The sequence below is a fragment of the Xenopus laevis genome, chromosome 3L (assembly GCF_017654675.1).
Source record: "Xenopus laevis strain J_2021 chromosome 3L, Xenopus_laevis_v10.1, whole genome shotgun sequence".
Lineage (NCBI taxonomy): Eukaryota > Metazoa > Chordata > Amphibia > Anura > Pipidae > Xenopus > Xenopus laevis.
In genome coordinates, this window is record NC_054375.1 from 152023036 (window position 1) to 152040486 (window position 17451).

Consider the following 17451-nt stretch of genomic DNA (forward strand, 5'->3'; position numbering starts at 1 on the left):
TACATATTATATCATATTTTCTTATACATCATCATCAAACTTTACCGGATTGACATGCCAGGGGATCTTTGTCTCCTTACTGCTCTTTCCCATTACTCCTTACACAGTCACATGGCATCAGTCTTTAAGTGTCCTCATTACCTAACACTGCCATCTGCAGGCTGGAGGTGACCGTTACATTGTCCTCATTTATCTGCCTATTACAGTATATATTAATAAGTCTTGCCCGGTCCTATTTGCCCTATGGGTCCACCAGTGGGACCACCAGTTAGGTTTCTGTTACAAGTTGTAGTTTTATAGACAGTACCAACTTGAATACACTAATATGACTGTATCTATTTCCTTCCTTAGAACTGTGCAGCAACAAACTTGACCCTGGATTTCGGGAATATTATTCTGCCACTTTCATTAATGATGGAATGGTCTGCATATCACAGTGCGATCAACAATCAGCTAAATATTTCAATTGTTATGGTGGCAACTGTCAGATAAAGCAATCTGTTGGGCCTCAGTGCTTGTGAGTATTTGCAATAACCTAAGGAGCAGCCAATAAAATGGTTTCTAGATAAGATATGTCCCATGGTCAACTCCACCAATGTCCACTGGGGGCAATTCTGTACCATTTTCAGCTGGTGGTGGAAACTGGCAATTGTAGTTTGACTACACATATTTATTTTACTTCCTGCCCCAGAGAAAATGCCATTTGTGCCCAACCTTAAACAAATTGAGATGTCCGTGTGCAATCAAAAAGGGGGGAGGAGCATGGCAAAGAAATTACTAATTCAGCTTCCATCCATATTGAAGATATCTAGTAATTGGTAATAATACTAGAAAATTAATATATATATATATATATATATATATATATATATATATATATATATATATATATATATATATATATATATATATATATATATATATATATAGTCAAACGATTCTCCGGCACTCACCCTCAGTTGATCACATCCCGGGTGCTTCTCAAGGGGAAACACATGTGTACAGATAGGAGCACTCACGGGTATGGTGATAAAAAAAGTCTTTTATTGGAGTGTTACAAACTACCCCACATCAACGCGTTTCGGTTCCCTCAGAACCGTCGTCAGGATGCACCCAGTGGTCATCACATGATGCATAAATACAGGAATCCACCAATCAGTGTAGATCATCAATTAAATATTCATGACATTAAACCTGTTCAACATTTAAGTGTTAATAACAACTGCAATACTGATTAAAACAGTATAAATGTGAATTAAAATTGTGTAAAAAGTGTATAAAAATATTAACCACCTTGTTGAAAACTGCAATTGTGAAGTGCAAACTTATAAAACTACAGAACATTGTCTACATGCAAACCGTTTGTGCAAGGAATAAATAAGCTAAGCAAGGTTATCATGGGTGCCATTCAAATATAGCGCTGTACGGGAATTAAAGCAATTTCGAAAAAACATTAAGAAATTAGAAGGACTGCAATATCAGAATTTAAAATTTAGTGGCACAAATAGATGCTGTGTATAAAGCACGGCCTTCCCGTTAGAGTCAGATTATATTAGGATATGGGTCAATCCACGTCCCAATATATATCAACCTCAGTACCCACTATATCGTGTGTAAAAATTCTGGGACACTCACATCCCATGGTTGCATCTACCTGCCACAAACTACCTGTGGCAGGTAGATGCAACCATGGGATGTGAGTGTCCCAGAATTTTGGATTGACCCATATCCTAATATAATCTGACTCTAACGGGAAGGCCGTGCTTTATACACAGCATCTATTTGTGCCACTAAATTTTAAATTCTGATATTGCAGTCCTTCTAATTTCTTAATGTTTTTTCGAAATTGCTTTAATTCCCGTACAGCGCTATATTTGAATGGCACCCATGATAACCTTGCTTAGCTTATTTATTCCTTGCACAAACGGTTTGCATGTAGACAATGTTCTATAGTTTTATAAGTTTGCACTTCACAATTGCAGTTTTCAACAAGGTGGTTAATATTTTTATACACTTTTTACACAATTTTAATTCACATTTATACTGTTTTAATCAGTATTGCAGTTGTTATTAACACTTAAATGTTGAACAGGTTTAATGTCATGAATATTTAATTGATGATCTACACTGATTGGTGGATTCCTGTATTTATGCATCATGTGATGACCACTGGGTGCATCCTGACGACGGTTCTGAGGGAACCGAAACGCGTTGATGTGGGGTAGTTTGTAACACTCCAATAAAAGACTTTTTTTATCACCATACCCGTGAGTGCTCCTATCTGTACACATATATATATATATATATATATATAGACTGTGCATGCTTGCCTTTACATATGGAGCAATCTCGACATCTAGGAACAGATGGGTCATCATGCCCCCCCCATGCCACTTCATTTAAATAGATCACTATCAGTTCTTATGTCATGGAAATCAATGCTGTGTCCTATTCTGCCATTAATACAAAGTTTGCTCCACGTGTTTTGATTTAGGCCAACTAGAAAAGAAAGTTACCACCAATCATATCTATAGTAATAGGTCAAATCAGCTTGCTATAGATATACCATGACCTGGATGAATGAGAACCTTCACAACCGCTTCATGAATGGAACCACAATTTTAGTTTTCCTGGTTTGTGGTTTCTTCACCATAGAATGATGGAAATGCCAGTTTCCGTGAGTTCAGCCTTTATGCTGTACTTGGGTGTTATGCACGGCTCTGGCAGGCTGCCATACTCATGTATCTCCAGCCTTGGTGACTTCTCCCTGTAACCAGAAGAGACTTGGGAAAGGCTTAATGTTTATCACCACAAGGTAACAGCTGACTTTTAAGGTAGCCATAGATGTTACAATTTTGATCTTTCTTGGAAAAGATCTTTCCAGGAAAGAATTGTCAGGTATATAGGTAGAAACAATAGAATTCTACCTGTATCTGATGATTCAGCACTAACAATAGCCAATGTTCTAGTGCCTTTAAGGGCGCCTGTTCAAAATTTTCAGGCCAGCCTTGCCGATATTGGTCGGCTCATCTCCCACCATATACGCACCGAATATCGTACAAAAAATTTGTGTCAACTTCAAAGGCGCCCAATCAAAATTGATTGACAAGCCATCTGATATCCAAGTCTTTTGCAGATATCGGTCGGCTCGTCTCCCACCATACACGCACTGAATATCGTACAAAAGTCAGTGCATCTATGACCACCTTTAATGATACCTGCTAATTGGTTGCTATGGGTTACTAGTGCACCATTTATTACACGATCCCCATTAGAGAACCACGTAACTGTACATAACCATCATATTATTGTTTTTCTGCCAAACAGCTGCCCTGAAACAGAAGTCTACATATATGCAACAGGAAACTGCCAAGGGAAGATGCTAAAATCCGTTGTGTATGGGGGTGTAGGAGCCGCCATCGCTGTCCTATTCATTATTATTGCCGTCATTGGGCTGTTGTTCTATAGAGCCAGAAGGTCTAAGAAACAGTATGTATTCCATCTCTTGCCCACTAAAGTCATCAGTATTATTTGCTATTGTATAGTCAACACATTTGCTCAGTGAAAACATTTTGGGCCCTGAAATACCTATCCCAAGCTACATCTCTGCCAAATCCCTTGCCCACATTCAAAGTGGTTTCAGATCCAGATGGAGTCAGTCCTGCCTAAAATTAAGTCCGTTTTTGAACTGACATGCTTTGTTGGAATAGCTGATTGACCTGTCTTTGTCAGTGTGATCAACTTTACTACATTCTGTTCCAACAGGGAGGCATTTTCCAAGGATGATGCCGATGATGTGTGGAGTGTGGACAGTCAGGATCAGTGGAACATTCAGAGCGGTTTCAATACAAATCAAGAAGAGTATGGTAAGTGTAGAATGGAAATGTGTAACAGAGGGACAGACTCATAGACCCTGTGTCACTTTGCATAGAGGGAGGGACAGACTGACAGATTTTTTTTTTATCTGTGTACAGAATATTCAAATTCAAACAGAAGTCATTCCCAAAGTACCTTCAGGCCTTCATTGGAAAATGTAGACACATCAGTGCAGGTATGTATGTTCAACCCTGCACCTTTTCCTGGTTGGGCTTTTTGGGGACAAAACTCGATACTGCAAAAAGCCTGAATCTGAAACCTGTCAAAGTCATCTATAAGTCAATGGCAGATATCCCTATCCCAAATTAAAGATATTGTGGTCTGCGCTGGGTTTAGCCCGATAATCTGAAAAATTTGGGGTTTTCAGGCAATAACCTGAAAAAATCTAGTGATTCCGGAGTAATGTCTGAAAAATTCATACAATTGAGTTTTCGCTCAATTTTATCGAGTTTTTTCCGACCCGCATTTTTTGAGTTATTTTATTGATAAATAAGATTAAATCTTGGATGGGAGTTAGGTCACTGGGTTTAATAAAAATATGTGATAAATTAGAGTTTTAATAAATAACCCCCTTAGTGTCTCAGACCTCTAGTCAGTGTTTCTTATTCTCTTCATGTTTCAGTCTGATCCATTTTCATTCCTTTACCTCTTGTACATTCCCCTTCTCTTTGGAAACTGGTCATCTTGTGTCTATTATCATCCTGTAGTATCATCTTGTGTCTAAGACCTTCAACATTGGAGGTTTTGCCCAACTTAATTTTCCATCATCCTCAGTCAGTTCTGGTCCAAGGAGAACCTGAAGAAATGCATCTATGATCTTTAAAAGAATGATGTGTTTCAGACTCTTTCTAGTGTTTCTTGGTTCTTTCGTTGTCCACTTTTCTTCCACAGCTTTCGGACTAATGATTTTCTGTTTCTCGGCCAGGTGACGATACAAAGGCCAGTTATTTCGCATGTTTGAACGACAGCCAGCCCTCGCCAATTACAGGAAATTATTGCACTGGCACCAATTAATTGAGAGCAATGTCATTATACTGAGACTTGGAGGAGAGCCCTCAAGATCTGCCACATACTGTACTGTTGGATACTGTTCCAGACCAACGTTTCAAGACTATCAGTTTCACCAGGGTGGAGGAGGGTGATCGGGGGATCATATACACAATGAATACCTGTTTTTGATCCATTGCTTAATTCTATGCTGGACTCATAGTCAAGACAATAATGGGCCTTAAAATATTAACCTGCTCTCCAAAATAGCTTTCCTTCTCCCTTCACACATTAGTGGTTCTTGGCCCTGCCACTAAGTTTTCCAGTTGGTTGGTGATGCCTGATCCCAATAGAATATCCAGTCCCTGCAACTATTTTATTTAGCCTGGCCTCTCTCCTAGACTTCTGTTTACTAAATCATGTGTTCGGTTCTTTGCTGTAGATTTTCTGTATTCAAAATTGTTTACATTGACAAATTAAGTGCTTTTATTTATTAATTTAATACCAGCTATATCATCTTTAAAGCATCCATTTAAGGCTATTTAAGTCAAGGCAATAAATAGATCAGTTATACAGAATGGATGAAGGGACCCTCTTCAACTTTAAACTTAGATTTTGGAAAAACAGTAAAAAAATAAATAATGGAAAGTAATTGGAAAAAGTCTTTATTTCTGGGGAACAACCTAAAAACAACTGAACTGAAAAAAAGTGTTTGGAAGGAGAACAACCCCTTTAATACCTTGATAGCACCGAGATTCAATATAAAGGAAAAATCTTTATTACTGTAATTCATCGTCTAAAAAAGAGCAGTTATAATTGACGGCGTGTTTGTATATATTCCAATAGGGGGTGCATTATAATCATATCATTATTACGACTTGTGAATTTACTGTGTTTAAATTCATGTGTATTTTATATTAAATCTCATTGTAGAGTGAAGTTCAGTGCAGAGGTTTCTTCATTCCATTAGGTTCCTTAAAAAAACGTTTTCTCCTTTTCTCCTTTTCTCCTTTTGTGTTCATCCAATAATTGCTCCTCCTGTGGTTTATCCCAAGCAATGTATCATTTAGTTTTAACAACGGTATCAGCCTTCTGAAGATGATTTCCTGGAGGTTTTTGGCCAACCATTCCCACTGCACTAGATTTTGGTCATCCAAATGGCTCATTATTGGGTTATACTTGCAGACCAATGATCATTTAGTTTGGTTGGACATGGACAGATTATGAAAAAAATAGTGGCTGTATGGTGCCATCTTTACATGTCTGACATGCCCTATGCTCCACTAAAGAACACGCTCTATTTACAGACCATGTGATTTTCTGGGATGACTGGAGGGTGTTTTAGAAGATGATGTTCCACCTTTTATTATGTGTAAGTACAGGTATGGGATCCATTATCTGGAAAGCTCCAAATTACAGAATGTTTATCTCCCATAGACTCAATTTTATCCAAATAATTAAAATTTTTAAAAATGATTTCCTTTTTCTGTGTAATAATAAAACAGTCGCTTGTACTTGATCTCAACTAAGATATAATTAATCCTTATTGGAAGCAAAACCAGCCTATTGGGTTTATTTAATGTTTATATGATTTTCTAGTAGACTTAAGGTATGAAGATGCAAATCCATTAACCAGAAAACCCCAGGTTCCAAGCATTCTGGATAACAGGTCCCATACATGTACAGTGATAGACTGAGCCCAGATTGAGCCCCAGATTGAGCCCCATTGAATTATTCATTCCATGTAACAAGCAAGGGACTTGGCATCAACTCATTGAATGTACCTGCAAACTTTTTGAGGACTGTCCCCAAGCATTCAAGAAAGTCATCAATATTGCAATAAGGGCTAAGCACAAAGGAGCATATACTTGCATTCAAGGAGCACTGCCATAAGGGCATTGGAATTAGTTAATAAAGTTAATCAGTAATTAATCGGATCCATTGCACCACCCCTACGACTTGTATAGGAAATATGAAAATATTGTTTATGGGTTTGGTTGGAGCATCTCCCCTCACTCTCTGTATAGGTGTTTGGGGGAACATCAACCCTTAAGATCCGCCAGTCCCACTCCCCATTCCCCACACCATATACTAGCATTGTGCCTCCTTTGTAACAGAATCCTATGTTATTTATTATTATATTCAATAAAAATGATTTCTTAATTGTAACATTTTTGCCTGTGTTGTCTCTGTGGCATGACAATTACATTCAAATATAGAATTTTATTTCCATTGACTATTTAACACAAAACGTTTCCCTTTCAGAAATTAGAAAAATGATGTTCTTTTCAGAGCTATACTTTTGAACAGTAGAAGAAAAACAGATATTTTCATATTTTTGCAGATGCTGATACTTGCTACCATTTTGTTGTAGAGTATACATAATGTTTTTAGTTACAAAATGAGAAAAATGCTTTATATAAACAAGCTGCTGTGTATCTAGGGGGCAGCCATTCAAACACAGGATACACAATGGATAACAGATAAGTGACGAAGAATCCCATTGTATACTACAGAGCTTATCTGTTATCTGCTGTGTATCCTGTGCTTGAATGGCTGCCCCCATTGCTACACAGCAGCTTATTTTTATAAACTATAGTAGTACTTATCTGTTAACTACTGTTGTATCCTGTGCTTGAATGGCTGCCCCCATGGCTACACAGCAGCTTGTTTATATAAACTATAGTAGTACTTATCTGTTATCTACTGTGTATCCTGTGCTTGAATGGCTGCCCCCATGGCTACACAGCAGCTTGTTTATATAAACTATAGTAGTACTTATCCGTTATCTACTGTTGTATCCTGTGCTTGAATGGCTGCCCCCATGGCTACACAGCAGCTTGTTTATATAAACTATAGTAGTACTTATCTGTTATCTACTGTGTATCCTGTACTTGAATGGCTGCCTCCATGGCTACACAGCAGCATGTTTAAATAAACTATTGTAGAGTTTCTAAATCAAACACACCAGTTGTACAAGCGCAGTACAATCAGTACATTACATTTTCATTACTTTAATGCACTTTCATTTTTGGCGTTACTGTTCCTTTAAGGGTATGCACTTTATTCACCTTGTATACTGTACTGATTTCTGATGTTTTAATTTGGAAGAATAAATGTTATAACTCAGCCTGCAGCCTTGTGCCTTTATATGGTCACAGAACAACCCCTCAGTGACTTCTAATATCCTTATCATTTACAGTAGGGGGTACATTATCCCTTATAATACATGAGTGATACTCAGAGTTCCCTGTATAACTCAGCCTGCAGCCTTGTGCCTTTATATGGTCACAGAACCCCTCAGTGACTTCTAATATCCTTATCATTTACAGTAGGGGGTACATTATCCCTTATAATACATGAGTGATACTCAGAGTTCCCTGTATAACTCAGCCTGCAGCCTTGTGTCTTTATATGGTCACAGAACAACCCCTCAGTGACTTCTAATATCCTTATCATTTACAGTAGGGGGTACATTATCTCTTATAATACATGAGTGATACTCAGAGTTCCCTGTATAACTCAGCCTGTAGCCTTGTGTCTTTATATGGTCACAGAACAACCCCTCAGTGACTTCTAATATCCTTATCATTTACAGTAGGGGGTACATTATCCCTTATAATACATGAGTGATACTCAGAGTTCCCTGTATAACTCAGCCTGTAGCCTTGTGCCTTTATATGGTCACAGAACAACCCCTCAGTGACTTCTAATATCCTTATCATTTACAGTAGGGGGTACATTATCCCTTATAATACATGAGTGATACTCAGAGTTCCCTGTATAAATCAGTTGCAACAAACATTGTGCCATATGGTATTCCTATTTCATTGGGTGAATACAAAATAATTTAATCCACCAATGAAAAAGGAGATAAGAATAGTAAAACTTTGAAAGGTTTGGTAACTCAGAAACTGCAGGTCAACGTTTTGACGGAAAACATCCCATTTACAAGTTACTTACATGCACTGGCCAAGATGAAACGTAAATATTGTCATATAAAATGTTAATATGTTCTTAATGAGCTTATGATTTACCCAACACTTTATTTTGCAGTGACATATTCTAACATTTCTATGAAGACTGGGCACCCGCTATAACAATACTCACTGCAGTTATTAAAATGTAACTTGCCCTTTATATGAATTATAAAAACAGTGATGTTTCTCTCATGAATCAACCCATGTTATCTATGTGCCGTGTCATATAAGCATCATTACTGGCATCACTTGCAATAAAGGTATGTAAATGTTAACATGTCTGTAGAACTATAACTTGCCCTTGTACGTCAGTGCTAGTTACATCCCTCGGGATAACTTTATTGCTGTCATGGAAGGAAAGATGGTATGCAAGGGCTAGGGGTTGGAAAAGGGGCAAGGGCATCATTTAAAGGGGAACTAGGAACATCTGCTGCCAATCCTGTCCCATCAAGTCAGATACCTACAGGGTCTTACTATGTGAGGACTCCAGAGAAGAGTCATTTCAATAAGCTGAGGGCTCAGAGGAAAGGAAGCAAATGCTTAGCAAAATCATGGAAGTGAAGGATCCAGGTGACAATTCAGGGCTGGCAGAACTGGAGCCCATGTCAGGGCAGGATAAGGGGGTAACAGATGGAAGCTTGGGCAAATGATAGTATTGGAGCAGTGGTCTCAACGTTTTTTGGTGTAGAGCCAAATTTTCTTGCAAGGACCGGTGGGGGGGTCGGGGGAGTCTGTAGAGGGTCGGCGTCCAATTCTAGCGCGATGGCCTCCAATTCGTCACTAGGCTCGACGGGTCAGTGCAAGAATGTCTACGGCCCGGTTCTGGCCCAACGGTTGGGGACCTCTGTAATAGAGGACTTCTTTTAAAGGAACAGCTCAGTGTAAAAATAAAAACTGGGTAAATAGACTGTGCCAAATAAAATAGGTTGTGCAAAATAAATAATATTTCTAATATACTGTAGTCAGTTGGCCAAAAATGTAATGTAGCAGTAAAACCCCCCACACTTCCTTAAATTACCAAAATTGATTAGAAATATATAATAAATATAAAGTGCTAATGTGTTCTATAAAGTGATTGCAAGTGCTTCCAAGGCACTGGGGATTTGTGTTTTTTTTTTAAGTGTAGTTAATTCTCCTACCAATAGATAGAGAAGAGTAAATACCAGTCCTGCCTTCTCCCATGAGTGGTGTCCCAGAGCCTAGAAAAATCAATAGATGGTATCTTCAGGACAACGCCACCTCTATACTATTTCTGTTTCTGAATTTTTGCTTATGAATTGCTGGCACTTTTCCTGAATTCACTTTCAAATAATTAATTTCAAGCACTTTATTTAATTAATTTCTAAAACACTAAGGGGCTGATTCACTAAGGGTCGAATATCGAGGGTTAATTAACCCTCAATATTCGACTAGGAATTCAAATCCTTCGACTTCGAATATCGAAGTCGAAGGATTTAGCGCAGATAGTTCGATCGAAGGATTTAAATCCAACGATCGAAGGAATATCCTTCGATAAAAAAAAGTTAGCCAAGCCTATGGGGACCTTCCCCATAGGCTAACATTGACTTCGCTAGCTTTTAGATGGCGAACTAGGGGGTCGAAGTTTTTTTTAAAGAGACAGTACTTCGACTATCGAATGGTCGAATAGTCGAATGATTTTTAGTTTGAATCATTCGATTCGAAGTCGAAGTCGTAATCGAAGGTCGAAGTAGCCCATTCGATGGTCGAAGTAGCCCAAAAAAACCTTCGAAATTCAAAGTTTTTTAACTTCGAATCCTTCACTCAAAGTTAGTGAATTGGCCCCTTAGAGTAGAACTTCACGGGCGAATTTACCTTCGATACCTTCCGTTTCTACACAATGAGACTAATTGCAGGCGTCACGTTAGATGCACCGAATCTAATGCAAGTAATGCAAATGTCGCACGTAGAAGCTGATTGCATCCGTCACGACACGACTTTCGGATGCGAACGCTGCATGTTGCGTCTTCATCTGACAGTTGTGTCGTGTCGCATGCAATCAGCTTCTACGTGCGACATTTGCATTACTTGCATTAGATTCGATGCATCTAACGTGATGCCTGCGATTAGTCTCATCTCATCGGAACAGAAGCTATCGCAGGTAAAATCGCTAGTGGAGTTCTACCCGTAAACATTTGATTTTTTGAATCATTATTAATTAATTATTGGCACTAAGCACTGTACAGAACACGGTAGTACTTTATATTTATTTCTAATCAATTTTGATCATTTAAGGCAGTGTCTGGTTCTACTGCTACTCTTTATAAACAAGTTTGCTTGGTATTTATACCTCTACACAATCTTAAGTCGTTTATATCAAATTACAAGGAAATTTATTTTTCTAATTAACCAAAAATGTAATGTATAAAGGCTGAAGTGAGTGGATGTGTAACATAATAGCCAGAACACTACTTCCTGCTTTTCAGCTCTCTAACTCTGAGTTAATCAGTGACTATAAGGGGGGCCACATGGGACATAACTGTTCAGTAGGTTTGTAATTGATCGTTAGCATGCAGGTCAGATTCAGAAAATAAAAAGGTAGTGGGAGCACTTATCGACGCAGCTGCGCTCCAGTGTGCTGCACGTGAGCCGCGATCCCCCACAGCCAGAGTAAATACAGAAATTGTAGAGTACGGAGCACCAATGGAAACCAGGTTTAGTTTGTTAAAAAAGTAGAAATTTATTAAGCATATTTAAAATCCAAGTATATCGTGCCCAGACATGATAGGGGCTTCTCACCACATCATCAGGAGCTACTGACCACCATCCCCCTTCATCCTTAAATCCCCCACAGTGCTTTATCTGCCCCTAAAAACATTATTAACCCAGTAAGATATTTACAACAATGGCAGTTAACACAGTTAAAAAGGCACAGCCCGTAGGTCAATTTGAATTGTGTTTAACTAGAAAAGAAAAATTAGAATATTACTATCTCAAATGGCTCGCCCCAGACTTATCAAGTCCAGTGCTACATGGTCATCACTTCAGAAAAAGTCACACACACCTTATAATCAAAAAATCTAAACGGTCCAAACAAGACCTAAAAAACAGCTCCCAATGACAGGTTTCAGAAAAAACATGAGACTTCCCATCCCTTATTCATACCTCAATATATTTCAGTAGTTTTAAGATGGTAAATCCAATAAGCCTCTCTCTTCAAAAGTTTTCGGTCTTGATCTTCTTATATCAAATGTTGGTTCATCAATAATCTGGAACTGTATCTTCATATCCCCCTCATGTTTCTCCATTATATGATAAGCTACAGCCAATTCAGAGTCCTTTCTCCTTAGGGTGGAAACATGCTCCAAAAAACGTGTCCCCACTTTCCTAACTGTTTTTCCCACATATTGTGCACCACAAAAACAGGTCACAAGAGATACGACCCCCCTTGAGGTACAATTGTAATATTTTTTGATCTCATATCTTAGCCCTGAACTCTTTGGAAACCTTAAGAAAGCTGCATGACTTGCACCGCAACCTACCACATCTATAATTACCTTTGACCCTTAACCAATAGCTCTGATCTTCCATAAGTTTCGAGGTATACAGACTCCTAGAAATCCATGATGCTATGTTCCTATTTTTCCTGAAAATGAAGGAAAGGTTTATTATCGAGAACTGCTGCCAGCACCGGGTCCTGTCTCAATACTCCCCAATATTTCCTAATACTGTCCTGAACCGATGGACTCCCTCACCATATGTAGTACAGAAACGTACTGGGGAATCTCTAACACCTTCACTGATGTTGAATTTATTGGGATGTTTGACTTTCCTCAATAACAAATTTGGTCTGTTTATCATAAGCTGATCTCACTACCTCTACAAGATAGCCGCGATCCAATAGCCTGTTGATGAAAAGTATCACAAGTGGAGCAAATTCGCCAAAGGCGCATAAACTGCTCCACAGGAATTCCTCTCAGACAATTCCTTGGGTGAGCACTCTCAGAGTGTAATTGGGTATTTCGGGTGATTGGTTTCCTGTACAAATCCGTGCTGGCGCACCCTTCATTCACTTTAAACAAAACATCGAGGAAGGCAATCTGGGTAGCGTTCGTTTCCATAGTAAAGATCAAACCATCAATCTTATTATTGCAGTAGGTAACAAACATTTCCAAGGATGCCTCATCCCCCTCCCAAATACCTATACAATCGTTGATGTCGCGAAAAAATCTCACCAGACCAGCCCTAAGTGGATTGTTGTCAACAAAGATGTGGAGCCACTCAAGTCAACCCATGTATAGGTTGGATTCAGAAGCAACAGTTATGACCCATGTGGCTCCCCCTCAAGTCACTGATTTGTCAGTCAATGGTAACTAATCAGTGGAAATCAAGTACACACAAATTTAATTGTGAGTTGTCTAAAGGGAGAAGACATGCTAGCGGCCAGTGAACTCTATCACAGCTTGTCATCAATCAAACCTTAGCGTGGCAATGATGGAGCTCATCCAGTATCGCATCTCCTTGTGATCGCTGCTCTCCCGAGAACCCGGTCCCTTCTCTCCAGTTCAAACAGCACAATATCTCACTCGCTTCTGAGCGCTGAATAGGACAAAGGAGCCGTTCTAATATTGGATATGTTTTATTAAAGCACACATATTAATAATAATGTTACAGCAGTGGGTGTGCAAACTAATGTGTTTCATTCTCGTACACTCGGCACTTCCTCAGAGTTGTGCCATAACTTGTCATCAGTCTGCTTCCAGCTATAACAATATGTACCCAACCACCATAATTAATATCATTGCAGATTCTAAACTACCATTTACCTCAGACCTTGCAGTCTATTTTAGCCTATTTTTTTAGCCTATTTTTCTTAGCCTAGTTTGGTCCTATGATCCATTTTTTTTTTTGGCGTAGTACTAATGCAGATGAGTAATCTAATTGCCCAAAAAGGCTAAAATGGCAGTCTTCTGCTCATAATTAACAAACCAACATTGGGGAGAACCTAACATCAGGTATGACCAGCATCTAAATACATTTGAAAGCATACCCAATCAGAATCCATCTAATCCCCCAAAACATTTGATTCACAATATCAATTTAGGTCCCACATGCTGGCAGAGTTAGTTTGGTCAAAGGCCCAAAATATGTGTGCATCAGCTTATACGTCCAACCTCTGCTCCACTTAATAGTAGCACAGCCAATAGTTTTAAGCCCTCAGAGGATACTAGGTGTGGAGCAGCTTTGGATGTTGCTGAATATCAACTACTAAGCTATTTGGCCTAGAACTTTGTTGAGGAGAAGAACTTGAGGCTGTTGTATGGTGAAGGAACACAGTGTGATCCCTCATTTAAGTGGGCACAGGAAATGCTCTACAGATGGAGCAAAAATTTTTGAACATTGGGATAAGCTGGCTCTCCATGTTTATTAACCTAGGTCATCATAAAACCTTTTTCCATTCAAAGAAATTCTATGATTTGTGCCATGGCATGCCATGTGATGTTAAAACAAAGTTTGCTCCATCTGTGTAACTCAAACTGTGTCTGAACTGGTTGTCTCATAAATAATGTTAATGTGGTTTTCTCATGTTAATTATTTCCCAAGTTTTATGCCTAAGCAGGTAGCTACTTCTGCCCAATTCCGTCATGACCTTGGTGTCATTTTCATCAAATATCTACTACTATTGCCTTTATTAGCTAATACTGTACGTATAGATAAGAAAGGGCATAAAACCCTGTAAATGTAAAAAACTATAGAACTTTGTACGTAAGCCGTCAGGCGTAGTCACATCTATATATACATGACAATAACATTCCCTTCAGCTTCATTCTTCTAAGGACAACAGAATAAGAGAGCCTGAGATTCTACCAATTGCTTATTCCAAGAGAGGGAACCTAGTCAACATGAAGGGGAAAGTGATTTCTATTATAATTTGTCTCACTCTTGTGGCCACAGGTAAGTGCCTTTTCATTTCTGATTTCAATGATCATAATCATTATTAGTATACAGATAGAAGCCAATGTCCTGCTTTGAGTTCCCTGGTGGGCACACCATAAATTTCATCAACCAAGAAGATTCCAGTTTTTTTTCCACCAGTTGAAAAAAATGGAGGCTCTCCAATGATTGAAAGCATAGTCTAGTGCAATGATATCATTTTTAATGATCAAAAGTCATAGAAAGTTAAGGAATGATTCAAAATAATGCAAAAGTAGAACTTTGTTTATGTGACTGAGCTAAGTTTACTTCCAAAGACAAGATACTGCAATTTTAATGTAAGCACTATTATCTTCTTTCTTAGTCACCTCTCGGCATCAAGAAGCCAAAAAGAAATCGGACTTCAAGTCCCAGGATGTACCAGCTGTGATCACACAACTTAAAGTTACCAAAACAAATTCACCAAAGAGTGACTTTTTTGAAAAGAAGGAGCACAATGGTGGCAAACCCAGGACAAGGAGAGATGCCATGATGGTGTTGGAGATACGAGAAACCAATGAGGAAATCAGTGGGAATGGGAAGCTTAAAAGCACTGCCAAACCAATGACTCAACCAACTGCCAAAATAGGACATTATTTCATCAATCTAGGGAAACATAAAGGAATGTCTCTAGAGTATAAAAGAGCACAACAACAGATGGCAGAGATTTATGAAGGGTCTGGTACAACAGATCCAACTCCAGAAGGATCTGGAGAGACCGAAACAAGTTATACAGTAGCTGTCTCCCAAACCCCCATCTCTTTAACTACACAGTCATCCATCATTAGCACACCATGTAAGTTTCTTTACTTTTATTCACATGTCGGGATTTTTCTTCCTTTGAGAAAATAGATTTAAACTTCTGCATGTTCTCATAATTTAAGATAACTCATGAAAGTGCCTAAGAACTTCATATTCAAAAAGTCCCACTTGAATTATTGTCTGTCCAATCTAACTCTACTCCTTTTATTTTACTATCCATTTAATGGCTGGTGCTCTTTAAGGAGGGGGGACTGAATGGTACATCATGTTTTATCCCATATGTAATCTCCAAAAATCTCCAAGCCCTTAGACTTTTGCTAATCATCCCCTTGCAAAGGAAGATAATATATAATATAAATAGGTTTAAGGATAGGGGGACCCAAATCAGAGGTCTACAAGGTCTACAGTTTTATTTCTGCAAACTACTTACTTGTATTATACTGTATTTCTCTAATATCATTTGCTCTGTCCCTTAATAGACTCGGCAGTGGTTTCAGCTGGGCTCCCGTAACAATATTCATTCATGTAAACATACATTATTACTGAACTGGAATATTAGTTGATAATAGCCTGTGGCTTTGTAAGATTTGGCTCTTTCTTTGGAAGAATTCTAGGGGGTTATTTATCAAAGACAATTTTATCTCCACATTTTCTGCTCTGGTTTTTTACGCTTATTTAGTATAACATTTTCCCGAAAATTTGCTTTGTGGGAAAAAATAAAATTTTCACTATTTGTTTGTGATTTTTCCCCTGAAAACTCAGATTTTTTTGGGATTTTTCATGCGAAAACTCCAATTTCTTATGCTTTTTGCCCAAAAACTCAGAAAACTACAGGGTATTGCATGAAACCCAGCACATGTCAAAAAATCATTGGGACTTCTCCCGTTGACTTATATGCAATCTTGACAGGTCTGAGATGCCGGATTTTCTGATTTGGACTTTTCCATCCTCTGGGTTTAATAAATTCTGGAAAATTTTAGATTTTTTAAAAGTCCGATAATCACAAATTTTTCCGAATTTCTGCATTCGGAGTTTAGTAAACAAACCCCTTAGCCTATGGTAATTCCTAAATTCATCCCTGCTGCCTACACCATTAAAACCCTTGTTAGAATCCAATTGGCTAGAGTTACGTGGCTACAGTCCCAAGAAGGTATTTAATGGCATAAACTTTTAATCTAATAAAATGTATCATGTTCAATGCCTACTGAAGTAAAGTCAGGAAGTTTAAAAATGTTTTAATATCTTCTGACTACCAGACCACTAGGAACATTATGATACAACATTGGTCTCTCTTTATTATGTCTCAATATTTTTGTTCTGTTTGCTTTGTTTTTATATTTTTGACTACTGACCTCAGTTCTACTGGTCAGTTCTACCGGCACCCTCTTGCGATTTATTATCCATTATCCATCTTGTTATTATATACAGTATCCTATTTATTTGTTTCTTCTTCAGCTAAATGTCAGAATGGAGGTACCTATAATGGAATTAACTGTATTTGTCCCAGTAATTTTTATGGACCTTTCTGTGAATTCATCACAGACCTTAATTTAGGTAAGTACATGTAGGTACTAAGTGAAGTATTTATTAAGTATTTATTAAGGATTATTAAGACCTTTTACGCAGTTTTACAATTTTAGTTTGCTCTGGAACACATTAAAGGTCAAATTTATCAACATTCTCATTTTATTGGCTTTAGAGGTTTTATAAAATAATAAACCAATTTTCTCTAAAAATGCAGCAGATACCATGACATATATTAAAAGATCCAAATATAAAAAGCGAGAACGAAAAAAAAACAATGAACATTGCTCTAAAAACATTTTTAGACAATAACTACCAAAAAAAAATCAGAAAACCTCTAAAAGTCCAAATGGTTAAAAAAAAAAGGTCCAATAGGATCAGAGCAGCTCCC

General features: G+C 38.1%; 1 protein-coding gene across 1 annotated transcript in view; it reads left to right on the top strand.

The window, feature by feature from the left end:
* The window catches only part of LOC121401292 (serine-rich adhesin for platelets-like), a 34147-nt gene extending 28613 nt beyond the window's left edge, over positions 1-5534 (top strand). The window contains exons 8-12 of the mRNA XM_041585645.1: positions 352-517; positions 3328-3489; positions 3766-3866; positions 3975-4051; positions 4802-5534. Coding sequence (XP_041441579.1) covers positions 352-517; positions 3328-3489; positions 3766-3866; positions 3975-4051; positions 4802-4837 — 542 coding nt within the window. The 3' untranslated portion in view covers positions 4838-5534. The remainder of the gene's footprint in view (positions 1-351; positions 518-3327; positions 3490-3765; positions 3867-3974; positions 4052-4801) is intronic.
* Positions 5535-17451: the final 11917 nt, after the last annotated feature.